Here is a 25914-nt window from a genome sequence, read left to right as displayed (position 1 = left end):
GGTTGACTTCTGCTTCCTCTCCACTTTCATTGTGAGCCATTAAGAATGTAGAAGACAGAAAAAAGAAACGTACTGATGCAGTTTCTTTGTTTTTTCATGGATTGTTCATCAGGCTAAACAGTTAAGGTCATTGTTGTTTTCTAAAATATCTTAAGATGCATCCTTTTACATTCACAATGCACTACACCTGTATGTCGATGTGTTGCAGTGAATGCAGTACATGTCGTTTTACCAGGAATTTGTTGATTGTATCGCCCTCCATCATCCCTTTTCTCTTATGCCTTCTTCTTTTTAAGTCCTCTATCCCTCCATCCATCTTAGCATTTTTTCTATACTTTCCATCTATAATTTTCCTATTTTTTTCTTTCTTTCTTGAGTGGTGGTTGTTTTTGTTTTACTCCAGAGTTTTTCTTCTTTATTTGACGCTGCCCCCTCATCTCTCACTCTTTCTTTTCCTTCTTCTATCCGTCACAGACAGAGTAAAGATGTCTCTGCTACAACGGTGGTGCAAGGGTGGGATATTTTTTTGTGACCCCTTATCATGGAAGGCAGTGGTACGCACCCAAAAACACAAATGTGGTTGCACCCACATGCAAACACAAATGCAGACAGTTTCCCTGGAGGCAGTTTAAAGATTGAGTCGTTTTTGCTCACCTTTTTTTGGGAGAGACTGATTGTTATGGAATTAAAGTGTGAAAGTTAAGTTTTTTTAAAATATATGGTTTACAATTTTACATAGTGGAAAAGCTGAAAAAGTTTGTTTTTGAGGAAATTTTAACTTGGAGATTCAAAGGCTAAACAAATATTCTTTCTTTTTCAGTGATGGAGGGTTTCTAAAACTCAATGATTTTGTCATTTGAGTTTCCGATATCAAGATCTAAGATTCTTCTTCCTTTGTGTCATAGAGCAGTGCAGTTTTTGGATCAATTCATAGGAAGGTGCTTAAAGCCAGCCAGCCTGATTAGTTGTACTGGGTAAAAGATGGAGGTACGTTATTTATGTTATATTGTGTCAGTCTCTGCCAGGAGAATAATACAAAAATGAGCCAGGCCTGGATTCAAACATATTTTGATATTTGCACATTTAGAGGTGGCCTTTATTTATTTTACCCACTTATTTTTGCCAGAGATATGAGCACCGACACAGGCTGAAAAGTAAATGCATCATATATGTCATCTGTCAAGCACTTAAACGGTCCTTAAAACAAAAAATGGAAAAATATAAGTAGTACCAAAGAGTTGAACAAAATTCCAAATGCATTTAGCAAACAGCAGAAATGCTAGCTAGGGTTTGATCTTCATAATATCTTATAGGGCAGTTTTCTGTTGTTGGGAACTTAAATTTATCTGTAACTACAGTATTGGGAACATTGATAAATCTTAATGAATGTCCCACCATTTATTTTCCGTCATTTTTTTGAATTCATTGCTTTGATCTTGCTGTACATATAGCCTAAAATGTAGGCTATTATAAAAGGTTGAGTATGAAAGTGTCATTTAGGCCATAAAATGCAACACACAAAATTGGATCAGCTGAGGAGAAAACAGACATATTCTTAAACCATGAAACAAAGCAAAATGTATTATTTATTGTCTGTCTTCATAGTTTAAGTCACATTAACTCAGGCCCTGTGGTGTGTGTGTGTGTGTGTGTGTGTGTGTGTGTGTGGTGTGTGTGTGTGTGTGTGTGAATACAAACAATGCTAAACTTAGAAGAGCTCAATTTTGACCAAATTGTATTATTTATTCATTTTCTCTCTCTGTATATATGTATGTCTCAAAATCCTGGTCAGTGAGCCAATTTCTGTTGTGAATATTGAAAATAGCCCAGTCTAAGCTCATGTTTTGAGGTGTTTATGTGGACCAATGTCACCACATATATTTTTGTATAGTCTAGGTGCATGCCAAGATGACTGTCATGAGTGAGCAAACCTCCCTTTATAAACATCACTCACCCTTCAAACTATATTTCATAAATTTTTGTGTTTTTATGGGCTTCTCTGTGTGTGTGTGTGCGTGCATGTGTGCGTGTGCGTGTGCGCGTGCGCCGGGACTGACATAGGAAACGTTTTTAAAATCACAACAGGTAGAAAGCAAGATAGAAACCTCTATTTGAAAGCCTGAATGATCGGATATATTATGGAAATTGTGTTCTATCTTACTGTTAGACAGTAAAAGTAATGGCTGGTTTGGATGTCTCCCTTTACTCTTTGCCTTTCCAACCTTCCTCTTCAGACGGATGTCCTGGTGGTGAGCTGTGACCTGATAACAGATGTTGCACTTCACGAGGTGGTTGATCTTTTCAGAGCCCACAATGCAACCCTGGCCATGCTAATGAGCAATGCCCATGAATTCACAGAGACAGTCCCAGGCCAGAAGGGCAAGAAAAAGACAGGTAACAGGACAAACTAATCACAGGAAATGAGACCGTTACTGGAGACATTACATGTATGACATGATTCTGATACGATGTATGATTGCAGTGTTTACTTGTCAAATATTAAAGAAAGGAAACAGGCTTCCTTGTCAATTTAAACAAAGCAAAAGTGTTGTGGAATTGCTAAATGTGTCACTTACTGTTACCCTTCATTGTTTTGTGTTAACATTAAATATTGTCTTTTTTTCCCAGCTGAACAGAGAGACTTTGTCGGAGTGGATCAGTCAGGGAAGAGGCTGCTGTTCATGGCCAATGAGGCAGATCTGGAAGACGGGCTATCAATTAGGAAGTCTATCATGAGGAAGTAAGTCATTTTAATAAGCCTGGAGAGTTGGTTCATCCAAATTATTAAAACACACACACACGTACATACGTGTGTGTGTGTGTGTGTGTGTGTGTGTGTGTGTGTGTGTGTGTGTGTGTGTGTGTGTGTGTATATATTACATTTTCTATAGGGACTTTTCTAGAAAGTGGTACATTGAGAACTGATTACAACAAGACATCAGCATAACAACAACGTAGTAACGAGTTAACACAAATTCCTTTTAATGCCACTCTGTGATTTGGGCCTTGTGCCACTTCGTAGTTTGGGAAATCGGGAAGCAATTCAGCACCGCTGCACTCACCGGAGTCTAATCAAAGTTACCCTGGGGTCACAGCACATTGTTTTGACCCACAGTAGGAACTTCTATGCAAACTTTGACTGTATGATGATAGAGGAGAGGCATTTGAACATAAAGTCAGCACTCTGACCAATGATAGTGTACGCAACAGCCGTCCTTTTCTATGGACAATCATGCGAGTAATCTCAATAAAATATTTTAATCAGTTTTACACCCCTAAAATAATATATAAATGTGTTCTGTGTGTCTGTCGTTTCTAGTTAGGTAGAGAATTAGTGTTTTAGGTTGAAGGTTCTGTGTGAGACTCTTGTTACAGGCAGAGTACTATAGGTAGGTTTTCTTTTCTGAGTCCTAAAATGCATGTATGTGTCAGAGCGGGTGTTTTGGGAGCTCGTAAATACTTCATGGAGCCAAAGCCACTGTAAATTCTGGCCAACAAGGGGGTGATGGGGGGGGGGGGTCCAGAGCAGCTGCTTGCATGCTTCTCTGCACAAAGCAATCTTCAGACACAAACATACACACACACATATATATATACATATATATATATACACACACAAACCCACATTCTGTCTTTTTCACACAACACAAATGCTTATATTAACACACATAAAAACACGTAACACAACTTCGAGGTGGACATTTATGGAGAGAAAACACTCACACGTCATCAGTAAAAACACAAGCCTAAAGCTAAACATTTATGGCTTACATTGAAGTACTTATAACGCTTAAATCACCTCTGATAATTTATAAACACACGTCGCATATATTTCTTGCCTAAGGTAATTCCAGACTAAATTCCAGAGTTGTAGATTTTGACTGCATATCAGTATCATCCTGCTTAGATGAAGCTTAGATCGCATTTTTGAGAAGCATCTTAACTTGCGATGACATTTTAAGATATTGGATCAAGACCAGGCTAACGCTTCATCATGGCACGTCATACACACACTACAGGTGCCTTCCTTTTGTAATTTTTATTTTCCATCTGTACATGTGCCTTTTTCATGATCATTTGTTCTCGCTAGTGTGGTCCTAACTTGGTTGTTTGCACAAAAAGTTAAATCTCCAAAGACAATTTTTGCCTCAAGTTTCAGTTCATGCTTTCAGCCATCTTCCTTGTGCTTCCGTCCATACAACTGTTTATCTAATCTTAATACTTGTCCAAACTGATACCGCATTTACAGCACAGTTGTTTTTTGCGCAATAAACACATCGTGAAAAACTCGACATATCGCCAAAGACACTTAGTTGAAAGAAGATATCAATAGAATACGGCACTTTATGATGTAATTTTTTTTAATGATGCCTTTTATGATCAATTCAATGTTCAATAAAATAATGATGGGAATTTGTTTTTTTTTATTCAACAAGCAATTTGTTGTATTTTAGCAGAATACTGAAAGCAACAGAGTACCCTTTAATATCTGTGTATTTATCGCAAATTATATTGTTATCGCAGTATTCAACCACGTAATTGTATATCACATATTTTACTCGTATCATGCAGCCCCACAGTCCCTTCATCCTTTTGAGTCTGCAATAGTCCAACCACTTCTCGAAAAATCCTCACTAGACCCCACTATCCTGAACAACTTTATTCACATATCCAAATGTCCATTCCTGACCAAGGTTCTAAAAATAAATTGTCGCAGAACAGGCTATTTTGTTCATGATTGGAAATGTTATCTTTGAAAAATTTCAGTCAGGCTCAAGGGTGGGCCAGAGGACAGACTACACTCCTTACTCCTAATTTCCACCAGTTGCGGAATGGCTGCGGATCCGCTCCGGAACGGTGGCAGAGTAGTTTGGTTTCCAATAAAGTCAAAGTGCGTTCCGACCCGGTCCCAGCTCCGGCGAGCCACTTCTAATTTTGCTGGATGCCGGAGAGCTCCGCAGCAATTCAGCACACGGCAGATCGTGCAGGACAGGAGCTCAGGCACAGAAACCAAATAAAACATCCAGGTAATTTACAAAAATAAAACCGACCGTGCTCACTGCGGATCATATTTCCCTGCATTACACCTTGAGAACTCAGCACAGAGTTGTTTCCCCTCTACTCCTCTGGATGGAAACAAACTGTTGTTGGTCACAGAGGCAGATATTCCACAACAAATCCGGAACTGGTGGGTATTGACAGACGGCGGAACACTGAACCGACGTGCAGCGGAGCTGATCCGCAGCCGTTATGCAACCGCTAAACATTAAGGAGTTAAAGTACTCAATGATCTTCCTTTAGCAGCTGACTCTGGCCTCTCATCTGTTTTAATCCTTTTAGGTCTCACTGCTGCAGATGACACATTTTTATTAATCTTAAGACTACACCAGTAAAACTAATAAACTAACAAACTAACATAGTAGAGTAGTTGCTCGTAATTTATTTGTATGCATATGCATATCTTAACTGCACTGACCTTTTAAGATATTGGACCAGTTTGTTTGCATCTGTTAGCAATGATGGCGCAGGACAGAGGGGCTAAAACCCACCCAATCAACACAAATACCACATGCTGTACCGTCCAAAAACTAAATAACTTCCATTGCAGTTCAACTAAAGAGCGGGATTGCATTGATTGCTATGATTGTACAGTACTAAATGTAACAAGGACCATCAATTTGACCATCAATATGCTACTAATGTCTCTATAGACCGGAAGCCATAAAGGGATAGTAGTATTATTAGTAGTAGTTATTATTTTTTATTTATAAGTTCATATATGAGTTATTTTGTGCCTCCGCTTTATTTGTTTTATGGATATTTGTTTACTTGCTGGCTCGTTATAGTATTTTGGAAAATGTCAGAACCTCTGAATCATTTGGCAGGCTTAAAAGCTAAAAGCTAAGTGCTGGCATACATGTCACCCGGGTTTTCATTTTCCTCTTTCTTTAGCTTGTCTTCAACTTTTTGGATATTGATGATTGATTATTTAGTCATTTATCAAACAAAAATGGCAAACACATGCATGTGACCTCTTCTAAAATGTGAGGATATTAAATTATTAAGTTATATGAAATTGAACATCTTAACGCTTCTGATGGTTTGTTTGACTAAAATGCAATTTTAAGATCTGACCTTATGTCCTCTGAAAAACTATTTTCTGACATTTTATAGACTAAATAAGATATGTCTATGATCTTACAAGACCGACTGTGCTGGTTAGTCGTCAGAGTAATCTTACTACACCTGCATGATCTTGTATACTTTAGGCTTATAACAGGTTCAGATATGTGAGTCAGCTCAATTAAGGAAGCATCTATTAGACTAGCATCGTATTAAGTAAATCACACATTTTATTTTGGAAGCAATAGTTGCATGCCCTGAATACATCGTAAGCCCTTCATCCCTGTTGGCTCTGTACTGGAAACCTGACTAATGAGGGTATTAACAGTCCTTCTGCTGTGTCTGAGTCATTGTCCGCTGTGGGGTTTTAGTTGTAACTAAATAAGACATTATGCTGTGTGTGTGTGTTTGAGAGTGTGAGATATGTGACTCCTCTCTCCCACTGAGGACTTTAGTGGTCCTTTAGTAGTCCATGATTAATCCAAGGAGTGAGTCATCCTTGCCTACAGAGGCACTAAATTCCTGCTCCCCTAGACATTGAGCTCTACAGCACTCACAGCAACCAGAAATCACATGATGCTGCTGGAAAAACAAGATGTTTACCCGTGTTTGGGAAATGCAAGATGTTTGATTTTGTTGGATTCTGTAAAAAGTTTAAATTAATGAAGTGGCATGTGGCCAGTGCTTAGTGTTTGAATCAGTAGGACTAGCAACCCTAACAAAATACACAACGTTTGATCAGGTGCTGTCATTTGGCACAGACAATTTGGTTTAGATTCTGGATTTTGGTGGTTTATAGAAAATCAATATGTTAATATCAATAAATACAAAGATATTAGAAAATGTGACTTTGCATTTTAGGTTGTGTTCCATTTTTAATGTTTTAGCCTAATACAATAATTTTGATTTGTGTGCTGTTTTGTTCTGATTTCACTTATGAAGACTTAGGTGCTAATATGATATATTCAGTGAAACAAAAGGTCATAGGTTAACTAAAGATTAGATTAAATTAACCTTTAAGACTCTAATTTTGTGTTTTGTTAGGACTTGTGCAAGTAAGGCCCGTGTTGGCATTTTCCTGATCTTGAATTGTGTGTTTTGATGTGGGGTTCATAGTATTTTGATAAAAATTTGGCTTTTTTAGGCACATCTGTTGTATTTAACTATTGAATGAGTAATTTTTCTGACATCCTCTGAGGTGCTTTTTACTTTACCCAAACCGTTTCCTACATAGGGAGCAGCTCATTGTCCCCATGCATGTGACCCAGCAAAATTCCCTCTGCTATAATGGAGTCCTTTGACATCATAAAAACAGCCTGTGGCATAGCGTCTGATCAAACTATTTTTGCTATTGGTTTGGATTTTTTTTTCTGGATAAAAAAAATCCTGTCTCACATGAAATGGAGTGTACTTCTGCTGACGTAAAAAAGAAATGAATACAATGGCTGGAGTACTACAATCAATGGCTGTCGTCAGACGGGCTGCAGTGGGCAGAACCTCACTCTGCTGTAAAATCTGTTTTTGTGATTAAAGAAAAAGTCTGCACATCCGTTATACCTGTTCTTCACCCTGCTACTCTAAACTTTTAAGGGCACCTGTTCCTACTTTTGCTCTCTCTCTCTCTCTCTCTCTCCCCTGTACTCTCTCCTGCCCACCCGCAGGTGGCAAACTGTGATGTCACATGCTGGGTGTTCCCATAAATTCCACTGTAAGCCCACAATACACACACGCAGGCACACACCTGGGAAATGTAAGAATAAATACATTTGACAAACACCCACAGAGCGTGTCTGTGGGTGTATGCACATGTGTTTTTATACTTTTTAATAAAATGGCTTAACACAGACGGACACACGCAGTTTAATATATGGCTTTCAGCATCTGGTTGTAAAATATATGTGACCAAGCAATCCTCCTGAGTCACTCTAGTTATACTACAAGCCTGGTGAAGAGCGGGACAGAGAGTTGAGAAAGCTGGACAATTGTAGAAAGGACTTTTTGATGAAAGATATGGCAAGGGAACAAGCGGAGGAGAGGTAGAGAAAGAGAAATGTTGATGTGCCATAATTTTCTTTTCAGGTCAACCATTCTCAAATGCCATATCCTATCCTGTATCATTGAAGATATTTTATATGACATTTATTAATTATTACGAATTTCCATGTACATGTTTAAGAGTAAAGAGGAAATTGTGTAAATTAATTGTGTATTAATTGTGTAAAATCGATCTTTATTTGGTGTTTTAAGAAATGTTCCACTACTTTTAAATCGTGAATAATAGCTGTCTATACATAAGCCAAATATCGGCTAAATATATCAAATATTGACACTTAATCCTGTTTAAACCTGTTTATGTAAGCCTTTTCTATATGCTTCTGGAACCACAGGTACTGTATTGATGAGTAGCTCGTTAGGGAAACCACCGATGTTGATTCTGGCTAAAAGCAAGTAACACCAACAACAAGATATTATATTAGAGTGACCAGTCAGTCACGGAATATATATCCGGTTAAAGACCTATAAGAGATTTTGACCAACACTTTAGACAACGCTCTATACCATCATCAAAAACACAAAATAAGGGAATCTCGTTTGGAAAAATTACAATAATTCCTCCTGTTGAGTTCCACATACATGTACAATAAATGGCAAGATGCACTAAAGCCATTCTGCCTGCTTGCAGTGGGCCACCACTTACAAATGCATGTTTGTAGATGTTTCTATTAATTCATCAGACAATTGTATTTTATCCTGTGTTTGTCAGGCAATGCACAACTTTGACTTGCATCTTACCATGAGAAGTTATTATCCACGGTTGTTGTATTACTTCTTTGCCAGGGGACTGTAGTCCAATACAAAAACTGACTAAGTGCATTGAAAAAATTAATACTTTTGGAGCAAAAGAAGAACAGTTGAAAGTCAGCGCTCAGCTTCAAACAACAATGTTAAAAACAACAGACAAAGCCAGAAATCTTGGTGTAGTCATGGACTCTGACTTAAATTTTAACAGCTACATTAAGACAATTACAGCCTATTACCACCTTAAGAATAGATCAAGGGTTTAAGGACTTATGTCTCAGCAGGATTTGGAAAAACTTGTCCATGCTTTTATCTTCAGTAAACTTGACTACTGTAACGGTGTCTTTACTGGTCTCCCTAAAAATTATCAATCTGACAGCTGCAGCTGATTCAGAGCGCTCAAGTCTTTACACTGGCTTCCGGTGCCTCAACAAATTAATTTCAAAATACTTCTGCTGGTTTAGGAATCACGGTTTAGGACCAAAATACATTTCTGATTTACTAGTAAACTATGAACCACCCAGATCTCTCAGGTCTTCTAGGACAGGTCTGCTTTCTGTCCCCAGAGTCAGAACTAAACAGGTAGAACCAGCGTTCAGTTGTTATGATCCCAGAGAACTGCAGGTCTGCTGAAACTCTCAGCTCTTTTAAATCGAGGCTGAAGACCTTTCTTTTTGATGCTGCCTTTCTTTAAATGACTTCACATTTCTTATGCTGAAGTTGATTTTTGTTGAAGCTCTATGACACCGTATGCATCACCAAGCGTAAGATCAAAATTAAATGACTTGAATAGACAGTGATTTGACTCTTCTGATGAACATTTCTAAACAATTAAGCAACGAAAAGGACATTTTTATTATTAATGTTGGCTGAAAACAAATATTGAAGTGAACTGAATGACTTGGTACCATTTGGGTTGTTTTTGTTAACAATTTGTGAGATTAGAGTTGTGGCCATTCTGGGGGTATTTTTGAACAGGAAACGAATATGTGTCTGAGAATTTCTCCAATGCGGGTGTGACATAGATTTTATGGTAAGATCTACACAATAGAGTTGACGCTGTTCAGGATTTTGCAAAGTTTGCCGTGATTAAACTAATCTTTATAGTGACGACTCTATTGTAGTGTAAAGAGAAGTACTTCCACTCTTGGTTTTGGGTAACCAGAGTACAAAGTCACATGATCCTGCAGGGCCCGTGGTGGATGAGATGGTAAAGACATGTGGTTCTGCCTGTATAGAATGCCGACCTTATTGGTCAACAAAGTTTGAGTTTTCACAAAATGGTCATTGCGCCCCAATAAAGTGTGCGGGGCAGCGACTTATACACTGTCCCATACTAGCAGCCTAAAATCTGCTATTTTATCTGCTTTTATATGTTTAACTGTTTTTACTTGCTCTGTAATGTTTTTAATTTCTTATACTGCACTGTAACTATTTTAATCTTTTTATGTAAAGCACTTTGAATTGCCCTGTTGCTAAAATGCGTTATACAAATAAAGCTGCCTTGCCTTCTTTGTGGGCACAAATACTTTGGTGACACCTGCAACGCCCATCCGTTTGTTTTTGGCTACCACCCATATTGTTTGTAACATAACGTAGAATCTCTGATTTAGTTTCTATTGATTTCAGTATTAAATTCTAATTTAGCTTGCTCACATCTGAACATCACTGTAAACAGTGAACATCATGTCTGCTTTTAATTTTGTCAAAGTTATGTTATTGTTGTGTGGTAACGAGACACAGACTTTTCAGATCTACCTGCTTGTACAACTTTAAAAATCGAAATCACTGCAGCATGCTTTGAAAGATGGTTAGCAGTAATAGAAGGAACAGTAAATGAGATTTGTAGTAAATGGACTAAAACATGTAAAAGCACTGGTATGATCCTTTTAACGATCATTGCACCCTGCAGTTTTTATTATGTAATAATTAAAAGGGCAGAGGAAGAGGAGGACAGGGATAGGTAGTCATAGAGAATAAAGGGGTAAGTGTGGATTTGTTTATTGAAACCTGGAGGATGAAATGGTTTTCTTTGGCTCTCGCTTCATAAATGTCACATGTTCAAACTGGGTGTTTGTGTGTGAATGAGTGGATGCATGAGTGGGTGTCTCTGTGCATGCGGCCCCCCAGTCAACATAAACCTGTCTCACTGGCAGCTGTCTCATGACAGCAGCTCTGTTGCGCGACATCTACGGTAGCTGACGGAGGACAATAGACAGATGTCACTATTCTCTGACTTTTATGTGAGCCCATGGCTGTGTCTGGTTTTCATCTAATGTTCCTGTCCTATGTGCAAAGCGGAGGTAAATTAAAAGGGTTTTCAGTAAATGAGAAGAAAACGTAAAACATAAAAACAGCAGGCGATGAGATGAATCAAAGCAAATTGTCCTCAAAGTAGCAGCCAGGGTTGCACAGTTTGTCATGAAATTGGTGCATGTGTTCAGTGTGGTGGGACGCCACAAATCCATATCAAAAGTCAAATTTGATATTATTTTTCTCTCTTGACTTTGTCTGTTTATCTTTTATCTGCAGACATCCCAGGATGCACATCAAAACAGGCCTCGTGGACGCTCACCTCTACTGTCTGAAAAAAGCAGTGGTGGACTTTCTCGCTGACAACAAGTGAGTTCCTCATTCATTTCTGACTATGAATATAGCAATAAACATATATAATAAAATAATTAGCTATCCAACCCTACATTTTTATCATAATTTCAAAATAGTTTGAAAATGACCAGTTTATATCTGGATGCATACACTTGGACATGAACCAACACAGACCGGCATTCCCATTCGCTGCTTAATCTGTAACAAGTGTTAAACATGGTTACATGGTGTGTAAGGCTTTGAAAGGTCCCGTTAGCAGGGTATTTCAGCGAGGTGTTAATTTGTTTTACTATGTGCCACTGAGGCAGGCTGTTAGGCCTTTAGCCTCTGAGGTAAGGCAGTGTCACAGGGACCTTCTGTAGCCGCCCTGGCAATACATGCATGCATGGTTAGAACAATCAAAGGATCTATGTATGAGCTGTTTTTGCACTTAAAAAAGTTAGGCCAACTGATAAGATCTAACTGATATTGCAAAACATATTAAGGGACCTCATTGTGTATTGATACATTTGTGTATTGTAAAATATTGTGCCAGCCCTCTAGATAATGTTTGGTCAGAGGATGTCTTACCTCATTTTATTCTTAACCATTAATTATAAAGTTTTTGGCGCACACTTGAAAAGGAGATCTAGGTTAGCACATTCAAAGACTATTTACAAAAATATCAAGTGTGTTTGATAGCGACGGGTCTAGATCCAGATGCATTCCCGACAAGGTTGCGAGCTAAGGAGCAGCATGACCCCAAGCTTCTCAAAGCAGGGTGGTAATGAGATTTTGCCAATTTGTGTATTTTGATGAGTTTTTGTGAATGGTCCCATTGAAAAGTGGGCACTTGGCTAAAGATTGTGGCAATATGTCATTACCCAGTGTTACATTAAAAAAATTGTAAATGGAGTGTCTAGTTTTGGTGGACACATAAATAAATCCAAGGCCATGCCATAACACAAAAATCCCCCAACTGCACTCCATCTCTGCTGTATATTTTGGGTTACTGCGAGATGTACACTTGAACATTATAGGAATTTTCCAGACATAAATATTACGTTATTACATTACAAATGCAATTTCTGATGCTGCCATATATGATCTTTCTTGTTAGATAACTATTTTCTTTATTCAACTTGTTTCTTGGACTTTGTTCTAACAGCTTCACTCTCTCTTCCTTTCTCCTCCATGATCGTTCTCTCTCTCTTGCTCTGGGAGAGAAATGGACAGAGTAACTGTTGTTTTTCTCCTGTCATTCAGATGGAAATTCTAATCCTTCTTCAAAAGAAAGTAAGAGAGGACAAGTGTGTGGGGGGGGGGGGGGTAGCACTGAACACAGCACAGTTCAGGAAGGGGGAAAAAAAAGAAATTAAGACGGGGAAGTTACCTCCTGGTTTACACAAAGAGAGACCTGAAGTCATCATAAGGAGCTGAGGTGGACTTTGTCATTATCTGCTTTTTAATAAAAATATATGTTAAGCAATAATAACTGCATTATACATCATTCACTGCATTAGTTTTCTTTTTCCTTTATTACAGTAATGACACATACTGTACGCAACATTTGGCTCCCTTTTTGCAATATCTAAAAGTCATATAATTAATAATAATTAAATAATAATTAAACAGGTCTGATGTAGTTATGTCACCCTCTTAATTCATACATTACCAATACATAGTGTCCTGTGGATTTCACATGTAGTGCATGAACTTGCAGTAGCTAAATGAATTAGTTTGAGGATTAGGTTTAGAATTAGGTTTACACAACCATGGCCTTTTCCTCTATGTTCAGACAAAATCAGATGGGGAGCACAAAAGGCAAGATGAAGTGAATACAGGAAAAAACGAAAGTCAAATAATTGCAAAGTGACTGCAATTATGTTAACCATCTCAGCTGTCTTTTCTATGTTTTTGGTGCACAGCAGCAACAGGTACGCTTTCTTTACCAAGTGACAATTAGGAAGCGAACCATTATCCAGCGACGGATCATTGGCTCTCCGCTTATGTCTGATACGGATGACTTTGCAGGATGCTTAGCAAATGCGGCATGTTGAAATCTTGTTTTCTCTTACCTCTTGTATCGTAGGTCTATTTCTTCAATCCGTGGTGAGTTGGTCCCGTATTTGGTGCGGAAGCAGTTTTCCAAAACAACCAGCAGTCCAAAAATCAAAGACGATGCAGAGAATCAGAACCAGAAAACAAACGACGGCTCTACAAACCACGGTCAGTGTTTGCCTTGACATACTATCACAAAATTCACATATTCGAATCAGAGGGAAAGCCCCATTTTACAGCCACAGCAGGGTGACCTATTTGGAATAGCTCTGGGTCTTATTCATGAGTTATCAGCATGGAGAATATCTTGTTGCCTTTTGCTTTAAATGAATACTGACATAGAACTCGTAACAAGTTGACTATTAGGACAACTTTGCCTAAACCCAAGTCAAACTAAATCCCCCAATACAGTGTATATGTGTCATGATTCTAACTCCTAACTATGCTCTTTCTGTCTTTCTTCCTGTCTGTCTATTGTCCAGAGCTCCTCATCTCATCACGAGACGAGCCTCTCCTCCAGCTGGCCCAGGAGCGCTCGTGTTGGAACGACCACCGCGGTGACATGAGCGAGGCTTACCATGGAGGAAAGCTCCGCTGCTATGTTCACATTATTGATCAGGGCCTTTGCTGCCGCGTCAACACCTTAGCTGCATACATAGAAGCGAACCGACTGGTGAGTCGGACGCCTGCTCCCTCGAGGGGTTTTGTGAAAGATGCATGTTCGAATGTGCACGTTCTGTACATATGTACGTATGCATGTGTAATGGAGTAATTTTTGTATAGCTATATGTAGCTATCATTTTATTGCTTGTAGTATTAGAACTGTAAAGATTAGTCAATTACGCTCTTTTGATAATCAATTGATCATTTCAAGCTAAAATACCAAACATTCTCTGGTTCCACACTCATAAATGTTATAATTTGCTGTTTTTCTCTGTCATGTATCACAGTTATTAAGTATCTTCAAGTTTTGGACGGTTAGTCTTGAAAAAAATAAGCAATCACCTCAAGCTCTGCAAAATTGTGAATGCCATTTCCCCCCTAGACTAAACAATTTTAGCTGAGAAAATAATCAGCAGATAAGTCAATAATATTCTCTCTTCCGCATTTCTTATTCCTCTCATTCTTGTGAATGTCACTGTTGTCCATATAGCATTTAATGTTGCTTCTATTTTGCCACTTTTAATGCCAAATTGCTTATTAGAATCATTTGTACTTAGCCTAATATCCAAATTCTTCTACATGAATCATAACAGTTATTAAATCATCTTTCTATTATTTTAATTTCACGTCTCACGCTCTTCTGTCTTCTTCCTATAAGGCCCCAAAGCTGTTTGAGGAGCCAGCAGTTCACCCTTCAGCTGTCATTTCTGAGAGATGTCAGGTGTGTAGTTGAAGTCAGTGTACAAGTCAGAATTGAGATTTGTTTGTGTTGTTGTTGCTATCTTACATTTCCCTTTCAATTAGCAGTTTCACTCCTATATCACAGCTCACCTGCCATCATCTCTGCCAGAGTGTAATTTGCACTTGATTGTCATTGGAGAGGCCCGTGTATTTATTTATGTCTGAGTAATGTTAGCGTTTGTGTGTGTTGGCTCTGCCCTCAGATGGGATCAGACAGTATCATCGGAGCACTGTGCCAGGTAGCAGATAAGACTTCCATTAAGAGGTCCACCCTCGGAAACTCCACCACTGTAAAAGAGAAGGTCAAAGTCACCAACTCTATCATCATGCATGGTGTTACCATCGAGGAGGGGTGAGAACACACACATCTGTGCACACGCACGCACGCACGCACACACACACACACACACACACACACACACACACACACACACACACACACACACACAACACACACACACAACACACACATACTCGTTGATAACATGTACTTTCAAGTGCTTTTGCGAACACATTAATTTAGGCACAAAGAGAATTTCACCTTCGAGGCATGTTTATGTTTAAAGGTTTTAATGCTCACGTCAGCTTTTGTTAGGTGTTCCGTTAGTACATGCATACTGTGTGGCACGAAGCAGTGGAATTTAGTAAACAAACATTTCAAAGCAAGTTGAGTGATCTAAGGTTTCCAGAAAAAAACACTGTCTTTACACTATCTTCTGAAACTACTAACCCATCTGTAAACACTGTTTGGCTTTCACATGTAGAAGCAGTGGTATGACTAGTTATCCATCCACTGCATATCTTTTCATTTAGTTTTCTATGTGCTCATATGTGCGCGTGCGTGCGTGCGCGTGTGTGTGTGTGTTTTAGGACAGATGCTTGTGAATGTGTGTGTCCGTTGATGGGAGGTGTAACAGGTTTTGTTTTCTGTGCTCTATGGGGTCAAACAGGGAGCGCTGAGATAACAATGCATCTATTGGTGTGCAGCCAACCAGAGACCAGTTCCAAACAAACACATAGCTGTTGTACCGAAACACACAACATCAATATATTTCATTTAGCCGCTAATTTACTTGCTTATACCAAAGTTCCTAATGGTTTTGGAATTTGTGGAACATGCTGGGGGTTTGAAAGGTGTATTCCAGACAGCAACAGTCTGAGCTATTTAATAATTGTCATGAAAAGTATCATTAAAATGATTTAATCGATCAGAGTTATCAATACAAGCTAATCCAATGCCTGAAAAGGGTCAATTCGATGATTTATAAAGTACTTTAATAGTTTTTTTTCTCCTTTTCATTAGCTTTAAGGTTAGCAATATGATATTTACAGCGACATACTCAAACCCAACATTTTTTATGACTGCACCAATCCATCAAATTGAAATTTCCTAAAGGTCTTGTAGATCATTTTGTACACATTTCCTCAGAAGTTAGCCCAGCATTTTTGGTATGCTATGAAACTTGAAACTTGGATATAAAGTTCTGATGCATTTGAAGAAATGTTGGCTGTACAGCATGAGTTTGTAAAGATTGGCTCACTAGTGGGTTGGTACGGTTTGAAGGGATATCTAGCATTTGCTGATTTAATAATTTTATTATTCACTATTTGTTATGGTGGCTCGACACAAGCACCTTTCACACATGCACTGCAAACCTGAAATTATCTAAACAACGGCAAATGTCCAAATCAGTTTGATTGGACTTCAAACGGTCTTTACCCTGCCAGCTCCCTAGTCTTGTAATCCAAAGTGTTAGAATTCACAGCAAGTGTGTGGGTGTGTGATGACGTTTCTATCAGCTTTTGCCAAACTGGGAGGAATAAAACTTTCAAGGGTGAAGAAGAAGGGGGATTTACACAAAGACGGCAAATAAATGTCTAACTGGAGAGGACGCTGAAAGCATTAGACAATATTAAGGAACGGCCATGACGCGGTGTAATCTGCATCTAAACCAAACAAAGTTTTGCTAGTAAGTGAGAACACGTCTCTCTTGTTGTGTGCAGCATGTGTGAACTCCTGACAATGTCAGGACTTGATTTTCAGGCTATAACAACAAAAACTACCAAAGGATGTGCTACAAATCCTAACTTTGTGCTCCTTTTCTTCTTAGAAATTCTAGAAAATGCAGGACATGGCAGATATTGTGTATGCCACATTAGGATTTCACTTCGGGAGGGCGAAAAGCCCAAAACTGAATCATGATCAGCCATGTTATTGCACATCACAATTGTCAAATGTAGCAAGTAGTTAAAGTGGTCAAAATTGGCTGCTTTGTTGCAACAAAAGAGGACTTGCACCGAGAGCGCCAGTAGCCACTGTAGAATTAGCATGTAGATTGATCTGCTTAGTCTCCTAGCCAGAAGCTCTGGTGGAAAGAGACTCATCTTGGCCTCAAGTCTGGATTTTAATGCACTCATTCACAGTCTACTTTTCTTTTATGTCAATTTCGTACTCCTCCCTCTCTTTTCTCTCCATCAAGTCCCCGGCGCCATCTCTCTCCTCTCTCTCTTTCTGTCTCTCTCCATCTCATCTTAAGCCTTTCAGGGACCCCAGCCAGCCAGCATGGGGACCCTCATCATGCCCATGTAGGTGCATGCACAAAGGCATGAAAGAGCGAGAGAGACAGGAGAAGGGAGGAAAGAAACAAGGGCAAAGCAAGCTAGCACGCAAGAAAGAAATTGCAATTCTTTCTTTTCTTTATTTTGAGGACATAAGAAGGAAGGAGAAAGAAGGAAAGAAAGAGCCAGTGTGAGAGGATTAGCAGACCCCGGCCATGTCGCAGAAACCCCTTGCATTTCTGCCGTCTTTGTTTGGAGCTGACCAGAACTTGTTGACAAAGCGCTGCGTGTTTGGGAAGGGGGATAGTAAGGGTCAACTTTACAGGGGGGTTGGCACAGGAGGTGGGGGTTGACGTCTGTGTGTGTGTGTGTGTATGTGTGTGTGTATGTGTGGTGTGAGTGAGGATGGGGGTGGGGGGGTCATGGCAAGGAGGAGCCCTGGTGTTAGTAATTAGTGGTGTTTCAGCTTCGAAGCTTCTTTGGTGGTCTCTCTCTCTTACCCTCTCTCTCTCCCTCTCTCTCTCTCTCTCTCTCTCTCTCTCTCTCTTCTCTCTCTCTCTCTCTCTCTCTCTCTCTCTCTCTCGCTCTCTCTCTCTAATGTTACAAAACTCTGAATCTTGTAATCTCCCATCACCGACTACCACCACCACCTCCTAGGTAGTCCCTTACACATACACATCCACACACTCCTTTCTCCCTCTCCCTTCAGGCCTAACCACCTGAATAGAATCGGCCAATACAAACCTGTCTGTGTGTGAGGTGCAGAGGGCCAAGTGTGTGTGCGTCACTGCCTGGGCAAGACCAACATGTGTTCTCCACAGGGCTCCCCAAGCTACTGAAGCTCACATTCTCTAACCCACGCACTTACACACACACACCCTCCACGGTTAGCCGACACAGGACACACAAGACTGTCTGTGTCTTCCCTCCAAGAATTTTATGGTCATGGTTTGGCTGAATGTGAGCATGCACGGTGGGTTGGCACTGCCAGCTCAGGTGGGACTGAAGTACAGGGTCAACAATGTCTTAACGCACACACACACACTCACGCACACACACGCACACACACACACACACACACACACACACACACACACACGCACATGCACAATGCATGAATGGCTGTTCTTCTTTAATAAAGACACTAATTTAATGTTCAGTTAAGTTTAGTTGATTGGAAGTGTTTGAGTGTTGGGAGCAGGTGGGAGGATCCCTGATGGGGAAACGAGCTGAATGTTCAGACTGTCACTTTGACCTCCAGAATGGCACTCCCTCCACAACTGGGCGAGTGGAGTGGAACAGTGGTAGGGTGTGGCTGTACTGGGCAGCACCCAGTATGGATGTTCTTAGCCCCGGTTTGCCAGACCATCCACACGCTGCGGAGTGGCGGAGGGTCTGGCTAGTCCACACAGCATTCCGGGAGAAAACGTGCTCTGGTTTATTGGCATTTCTTTAAACCAATCACAATCGTCTGCGCTAAGCTCTGCACGGAGCCGCTGTCAAGTAGTCATGTGAGAGAAAACTCAGATTGGAAAGCTAGTCTAGTTAGCTGTCTCAGTTTACCCTGCAGAGATCTGAGGAGCAGTTAACCATAGAACCATAGAATACCAACATAAAGAAAGTAGAAGGAAATGGAAAATACATGCATCCAGTTGAATTTCCTGTAACGCCGGAGTAATCTCGGAAGTGGAACGTCAAAGACATAGACTAGGATGTTTTTAAGTGTGTGTGTGTGTGTGTGTGTGTGTGTGTGTGTGTGTGTGTGTGTTGTGTGTGTGTGTGTGTGTGTGTGTGTGTGTGTGTGTGTGTGTGTGTGTGTGTGGTGTGTGTGTACATTACAGAATTACCCCAGTAATTGTGTCCTAGGGTTTCCTGAAAGGCACTATATAAATAAGTTGTTATTATTATTATTATAAGGTACACAGAAGAAAACAGAATGTGAACCATAAACATGATTGAATCTCCAGTGGACCCAAGAATCAAACAACAGAGTCGGAAAATCATGTTTTAACACTACCAACCGTATCCCAGCAAAATATATACCTTTATTTACTCACGAGTAGCTCACAACTTTCAGACCTGTATGTAATAGTTCAAAGTTTGGAGATATTGTTGAGTGGCTGTGTTTCATTATTAAATCTTTGTACTGTAAAGTTTAAACAAATATTAAACATTAAACCTTTATGAAAGATGGTTTTATTGCAGGTCTGTTGTATTCGATTAACCCTCCTGTTGTCTTCGGGTCAAATTTGACCCATTTTCTATATCAGAAATTTGGGTTTCTTTCAACTAAAAGTAACGTTGATGGGTCTCTACAACGCTCTTGCCAAGTAAAAAACATCTTCCCCAATTCATTCATTCATTCATCCATTTAATTTGGTTGTTTTATTCAATTTAATAGCATTTAGAAAGAAAGAAATAGATAAAAGGACGTTTAAAAAAGTTGAAAAAAGTTTGAAAAAAAACGTAAAAAGGCACTGAAGAAATTGACAAAAACTGGGTGCCTGGGTGGCCTAGTGGTAGAGCAAGCGCCCATATAAAGAGGCTCTAAAATAAAAGTATGAAAAAACCTAACCAAAAAAGGTGTAATTTTTAAACAAAAAATTGCTTGATGTTTGATGGGAAGACAACACAAGGGTTAAATATTTTTGTCTTCTGTTTATTCCCTTTTATTATGTTGTGACCCCATGGAGAGTCCAAACGCCCAGTTAGGTACCAATGCTATAGAAATCAAAATGCAAGAAGAATGTGATTAATGTATATTGTGTGTGTGATTTCCAGGTGTAACATCCAGGGCAGCGTGATCTGCAGTAATGCTGTCATAGGCCGAGGAGCAGACCTCAAATACTGCCTGGTGGGAAACGGACAACGGATCGAACCAGAGGGTGAGGTCCACTCTCCCCCCCCACCCCCAAAATAAAAATAAAAATCTCACAGTAATTGTCAACACGTGATGCCTTGCTCAACAACCTCTCATCTCATTACCCAGGGATGCTCAAAGAGCATTTTAGCATTTCTAGCATTTTGTTTGTAGTATAACAAACAGTAGTTGACCATTTTGCATCCCCAAATGAAATCAACTGTATGCTAAAAGAAGATACACATTAAAACACCATTCAGTACAACGACTTAACAAACAAGCAGCATCTCTAAAGCCCCTGGCACTTCTCCTCAGTTGACTCAAATAGGGTGTTAATGTATGTGTGTGGTATCTGTCTGTAAGTGCCAAGTGTATCTGTCTGTAAGTGCCACCTAGGAACGTTTCTTAATTCTGAAGTCTGATAGTGATAGAGAGATTTGTCGGGGAATTTTTTTATATCCGTAATCCTCTTGTCCTCAAAGCTCTGTGTGTGTGTGTGCGTGTGTGCGTGCGTGCGTGCGTGCGTGCGTGCGTGCGAGCGTGTGTGCGTGCCACATTGATGGAGAGGTTAGAGAGCAGGGCCAGAACAGGACCACCCGGAATTCAACAGCAGTAGCCTCCAGCCACATCCAACACACATGCACACACACACACGCACACACACACACACGCACGCACATATAGAGAAAGAGAGAGCAAGCTCGGCTACCAGACTGAGCAGCCTAATTGAGTGAACAACAGGGTGCTCTACGTAACAACAGCGTGAGTTTGAGCTAAACTCAAAATGTTTGTGCCGTTTTGGAGCATCCAGTGGGCGGCCACTGGATGCTGGAGGGTGACCTGCTAACTTTATGTTATTGAATCCTGAAAACTCGGAACCCTGATTGCATAATTGTTTTGCATACACTGTATAGCCAAAGTTCCAATCTCTTTGTCTCTGATGGACAGAAAGTCTGTTTTTGTCTCACATAAAAATGTCCTCCTCACACATGCAGACACATTGTTTTTCATATTGTATTTCTTTCCCTTTTATTATTATTTTTTTAAATACCTAATTGTCTCTTCAGTAGGCGTTTCATAAGGCATCTGCTGTATATTGTCTGTTGAAGATTATTTAAATAGCCTACAACGGGGCTTTACAGTATGTCCAACATACAGCTGTCACTTATTCCTATTCTCAATCTGGATGTAGGAAACTAGCTAGCTATTTTTATATATTTGTCTCTGTTTTTGTATTTTATTGTTGTTATTGTTTAATGTTTGTTTGTATGTATGTATGCACAAATCACCAAGGCAAATTCCACATAGGGTAACCACTTTGGCAATAAACTCATTCTGATTCTAAAATAAAAAATGTCAGAAAGAGAACCAGATGACCCTTCATCCAAGCCTGAAGGTGGGATATCACCATATCCCACCATATAGGTCCATAATTATTGACATTTGAAGCATTACCTTTCTGGCACACAGACAAGTTGTGGATACCAAAATCCATGAGCGGAGTACCAAGGAAATAAAAACAAACCTGAAATGAAATCTTTAATTATTATCTTGGATCATAGACACGCCTGTATGGCCAGTGTCATCTGTCTCTAGCATACACTAATACTCGACTAGTTGTCCTTCTCAGCAAATAAGTAATCAGGGTAGTAATGCATTTGAAAACATGCCTCAATAGTTTTTGGTAGAATCATCTGCCAGTTTGTTGATCAGATAACCGATATTGGGTCAGATTAGATCTAAACCAGCTGTCCGGTTGACTTTATATTGAATTGTAGGAAAGTACAGGATTGTCTCTCGCCACTTATCTAGCTGGCTGACTGCAGGCTGCGAAAGACATTACAAACCCACTCTACTGCTGAAGCTGTTAGCAGTGAAGGACCACCCTGCTAGTTAGCTGCACACACCACACACGCGCGCGCACACACACACACAGATACAGGTCTGTCAGGTGTTGATCTTTAAAAGATACATACCTCTCGTCTGGGTGCTTTGATAAATACACACATATGCATGCATTAACACAGTGGCCATACGTTGCACATAAATACACACTGTCACTCCTCTTCTTCCCTGTGTCCTTTGGAGGTGACACAATGTTTTTACCTAATGCTGCCTCCTGATTACATTTAACTATTTACCTGACAATCAACTATACTTAGTGTATGGACTTGCAACATATGGCTTGTTTTTCTCATTTATTTGTGGATTTGAGGCAGAGTTGGATCTGTGTATTATCATTGGCCCAGCAGCGGAAATAGGTAAATATATAGTCTCAATACATTTACAACACTGTATAAGTTACTGATGAATCAATAGAGCCAATTGAGTAACCCTTCCTCTTTCTCCCCAGTCGCCCCCTCTCCTTTCCTCTCCTGCTGTCCCATGCTTCATTTGTCCTCCCCTCCACACAGCAGTGGATAAACTCGCTCTGAGTCGCAGATTCCTTCACACTAAAACCTGTCTGTGTGGATGGAACATTAGTCTCTGCCACCGTTTGCTTTGGATCAGTACCGATGCTCGAGGAAGGAGGGAGGAGTAGCTGCTGCTCTCTTCAAGCTGAACTAGCTTTGGGTTGAGAGAGATAGCGAGAAAACGCTGGCAGACAGTTTCAAGCGTCATCTATTTCTTTTTGAAGGGTTCAGGTAGCAGTCAGGGTGACCTAACCACACTGAGGATTCTGGGACTGATTTCAAATAAATTATACTATAAAGTGGGTTCCCGTTTTGTAATTACAAATTGCTTTTAGGTTTATTTCCTATTGGCCAGACAACCATTGTTTTCCATGCATATTGGGATGGTATTAAAATTAATATGCAAAATTAATTACTTTAACACTTTAGTGCTTTTAAATCTTTTGTAAAAGATAGTTTATCTGCGTCCTGTAATAGAGTTGTGAGCAAAGGACGTTTTAGAAAAAGTGTTGATGAAAGTCTGACATCCAAGAGTTGACAGTCACCTGCCAAACAACAATTGTTTTATTTCCTGAAACTTTATTTCCCGACCACATTTTTCAAGATAAAAGAAAAAAACTGCCTTATTATAACATTTTGTGTGTAATGTATACAATTCTCTCTCATTTCAGCTGAGAGGACTAACGAGGTCATTGTTGGAACGGACCAGCTGATGGAGATCTAGCACCCACAGGGGATAGAGTGGCATCTTAACCAATCAGAGAGCAGCAAAACACAGAGGACAGCTTATTCATTGGCTGACTGACCAATCAGAAGCCTGGATGCTACTTGACTATTCTACACTCTCTTCTCATTTTGTACATTGTGTCCAAATAAAGACAAGTGCTTAAACCCATGCATCATTTGTTTATATTTGTTCATCTTTTAGGATTTTTTTTGGCACGTGTCTTCATTGCTTTAAGAAAATAAACAAAAACGGCATGTTCATTTACTCACTGAAAGAAATCAAAGATGTCAACTGTTTGACAGAGACAACTTAACTGTCAGTTGGAGGTAGATCTTTGTCATTTTTTGCCACACTAGTTATTATCAGACTGTTGCTGTCTCCTATAATGGCAGGGCTCAATTACTCAATTCACCCTGTTTGAGAGGGAAGAGAGTCGTACACGTTTGAGTGCATGGGTGTTAACGTGCACACTGCAGCTGTGAAGACCAGAGATGGAGAGAAAAAAGATGTGGGAGGGGTGACCACAATGGCGTGGGGGTTAAGTTTATTTGTACACAAAAATGGTGTATGTGTAAGCCCCGGACCACCCAACTTGATCCTGTATCAGTTAACACAGACACCCCACCCTCTCTCAAACACACACACACACACACACACACACACACAGCAGAGGAGGAAACTGACTCGCGCCTGACACTTCTTTCTTTTTTCTCCTCTTCTTTCCCTCTCTTCTCCTTTGCTGTCACAAGATTTATTGCATTCCTTCGGCAGAGCATTTCTTAAATTACAGGTTTGAAGTTCCTTAGTCACGAAGAAGGATGTCTGTGGGGGTGCTTGTGTGTGATTCTGTCCTGTTTCCTATTGTGTCTGTGGCCTTGGAGGAGTCATTAAGACCGTCTCTTGTGGCCTGTGTGTGTGTGTGTGTGAGTGAGAGAGAGAGAGAGACAGAGATTATGATGTCTCGTCTTCCATCTCTACTGTCCATTAGAAGAGCTTGTTAGCCTGTCAGATGGGCATGTTTGCATGATTATTCCAAATTACTGATGTGGCTTTCATCCGTGTATCGTGCACAGTAAACTGCACTAAAATTGTGATAATGCCAGGAATAGACATATAAACTTATGAAATTATTAAAGATTTTTAGTGTACAACTTTTTAAAACATTCTTAAAGTACACTAGATTTGCTAACCACCTGTTACTTTTTGTGTATTTGGTAAATTCACACTCCAGTATTTTCCTTCTTTCGAGGGACATTTTATGTATTTTACACATCAAGATCAGTTTGCTCATGGAGGGCACTACTCCGTCCGTAAAACACTTGGAAAAGGTCTTCTGTGGCTCTGGAGGAGCTTTCTGATGTCAGAGAATATAAGTTGAGTTGAGATCCCGGACTGAAATACTTTTGTTGAAAATCCTTTGTTAAAGTTAAGTCAATGGAACTGCAGGATGCAATATTTTTCAACCTGTCGTCTACAAAGTAAATTCATAGATGGATTTTTTTCTGTTGTCTACACGATTGAATGCAAAAGAATGAGTCACACTTTAATTTGATCCTTTTCCATGCAAGAATATATTCCATAAATGTGTGTCTTAGGAGAAAAATATGAACTGCTATACAAACAAGGTATTCTTAATGTGTCTCCCACCGCGGAATTGTCTTCTCGCTGTGTTTACTCTAAATGTGGCTTCAGCTCACAGACTGAAACATATCATTGTTCAGTACTTTTCCATGCCCCTTTTCCTAACTGTGTTCCTCTTCCTGTTCCATTGTTCCCTTTTTTTCCACATTGTGTACTTAAGATACCTAATTTTTCATGCTTGCACTGTCAATTATTTCCTTCTATATTGTAAATTTGGATTGCAAAAAGCTAGTGATTTTCATTCACACGACAAGAGAGAGTAGAAGAGAATGTGAAAGACTACATTTGTCACCTGAGTTTTGAGCTTCATATCGTGAAAACCACAGTCAAGGTTCATTTTGTCCGTGCTTTTTTTGTCTTGGCTGTGTTAACCTTTTTTGCGGTCTCACACTCTGAACTCTCTGTTCAACCACATGATGAGATCTGGCAGCCGGGTGTGTTTGGGTAGAGGTTTGTATATTTACTCTAAGACCCCAGAGTCCCCTTAATGCAACGCCACCAAGGCCGAGCCCGCGTTCCAGCACATACATGTGTTTGCTGGTGTATGTGCACACATGTGTGCAGGCTTACCTGTGTGTGACCATTGTTAATCCTCTGTCACACAAACCAGTCAATGCTGCCTCGCACCCCTTTGAGTGAATGCACACATTCGTACACAAATGTGCATGTTTGCTTTGCAGATCTGGAGATCAGATGTCGGCAGATCGTATATCAGGCAGTCTTTCGGTCTTTGGTTTTGT

General features: G+C 39.8%; 1 protein-coding gene and 1 long non-coding RNA gene across 4 annotated transcripts in view; one reads left to right on the top strand and one right to left on the bottom strand.

Moving 5' to 3' along the window:
• eif2b3 (eukaryotic translation initiation factor 2B, subunit 3 gamma) overlaps positions 1 to 23701 on the top strand; it is a 34894-nt gene extending 11193 nt beyond the window's left edge. For all 3 annotated transcript variants that reach the window (XM_032531889.1, XM_032531888.1, XM_032531890.1), the window contains exons 4-12: positions 2235 to 2394; positions 2629 to 2740; positions 11455 to 11544; positions 13601 to 13737; positions 14052 to 14242; positions 14891 to 14953; positions 15177 to 15325; positions 20314 to 20417; positions 23478 to 23701. In XM_032531889.1, coding sequence (XP_032387780.1) covers positions 2235 to 2394; positions 2629 to 2740; positions 11455 to 11544; positions 13601 to 13737; positions 14052 to 14242; positions 14891 to 14953; positions 15177 to 15325; positions 20314 to 20417; positions 23478 to 23530 — 1059 coding nt within the window. In that variant the 3' untranslated portion in view covers positions 23531 to 23701. The remainder of the gene's footprint in view (positions 1 to 2234; positions 2395 to 2628; positions 2741 to 11454; positions 11545 to 13600; positions 13738 to 14051; positions 14243 to 14890; positions 14954 to 15176; positions 15326 to 20313; positions 20418 to 23477) is intronic.
• On the bottom strand, positions 19994 to 22584 carry LOC116699355 (uncharacterized). Its single transcript, XR_004334414.1, has 3 exons — positions 22571 to 22584; positions 20659 to 20660; positions 19994 to 20079 (listed from the first exon to the last, which is right to left on the bottom strand). It is a non-coding gene; the product is annotated as an uncharacterized LOC116699355 (long non-coding RNA).
• Positions 23702 to 25914: the final 2213 nt, after the last annotated feature.

The sequence above is a fragment of the Etheostoma spectabile genome, chromosome 12 (assembly GCF_008692095.1).
Source record: "Etheostoma spectabile isolate EspeVRDwgs_2016 chromosome 12, UIUC_Espe_1.0, whole genome shotgun sequence".
NCBI classification, from domain to species: domain Eukaryota; kingdom Metazoa; phylum Chordata; class Actinopteri; order Perciformes; family Percidae; genus Etheostoma; species Etheostoma spectabile.
This window is presented reverse-complemented; position numbering and strand designations above follow the sequence as displayed.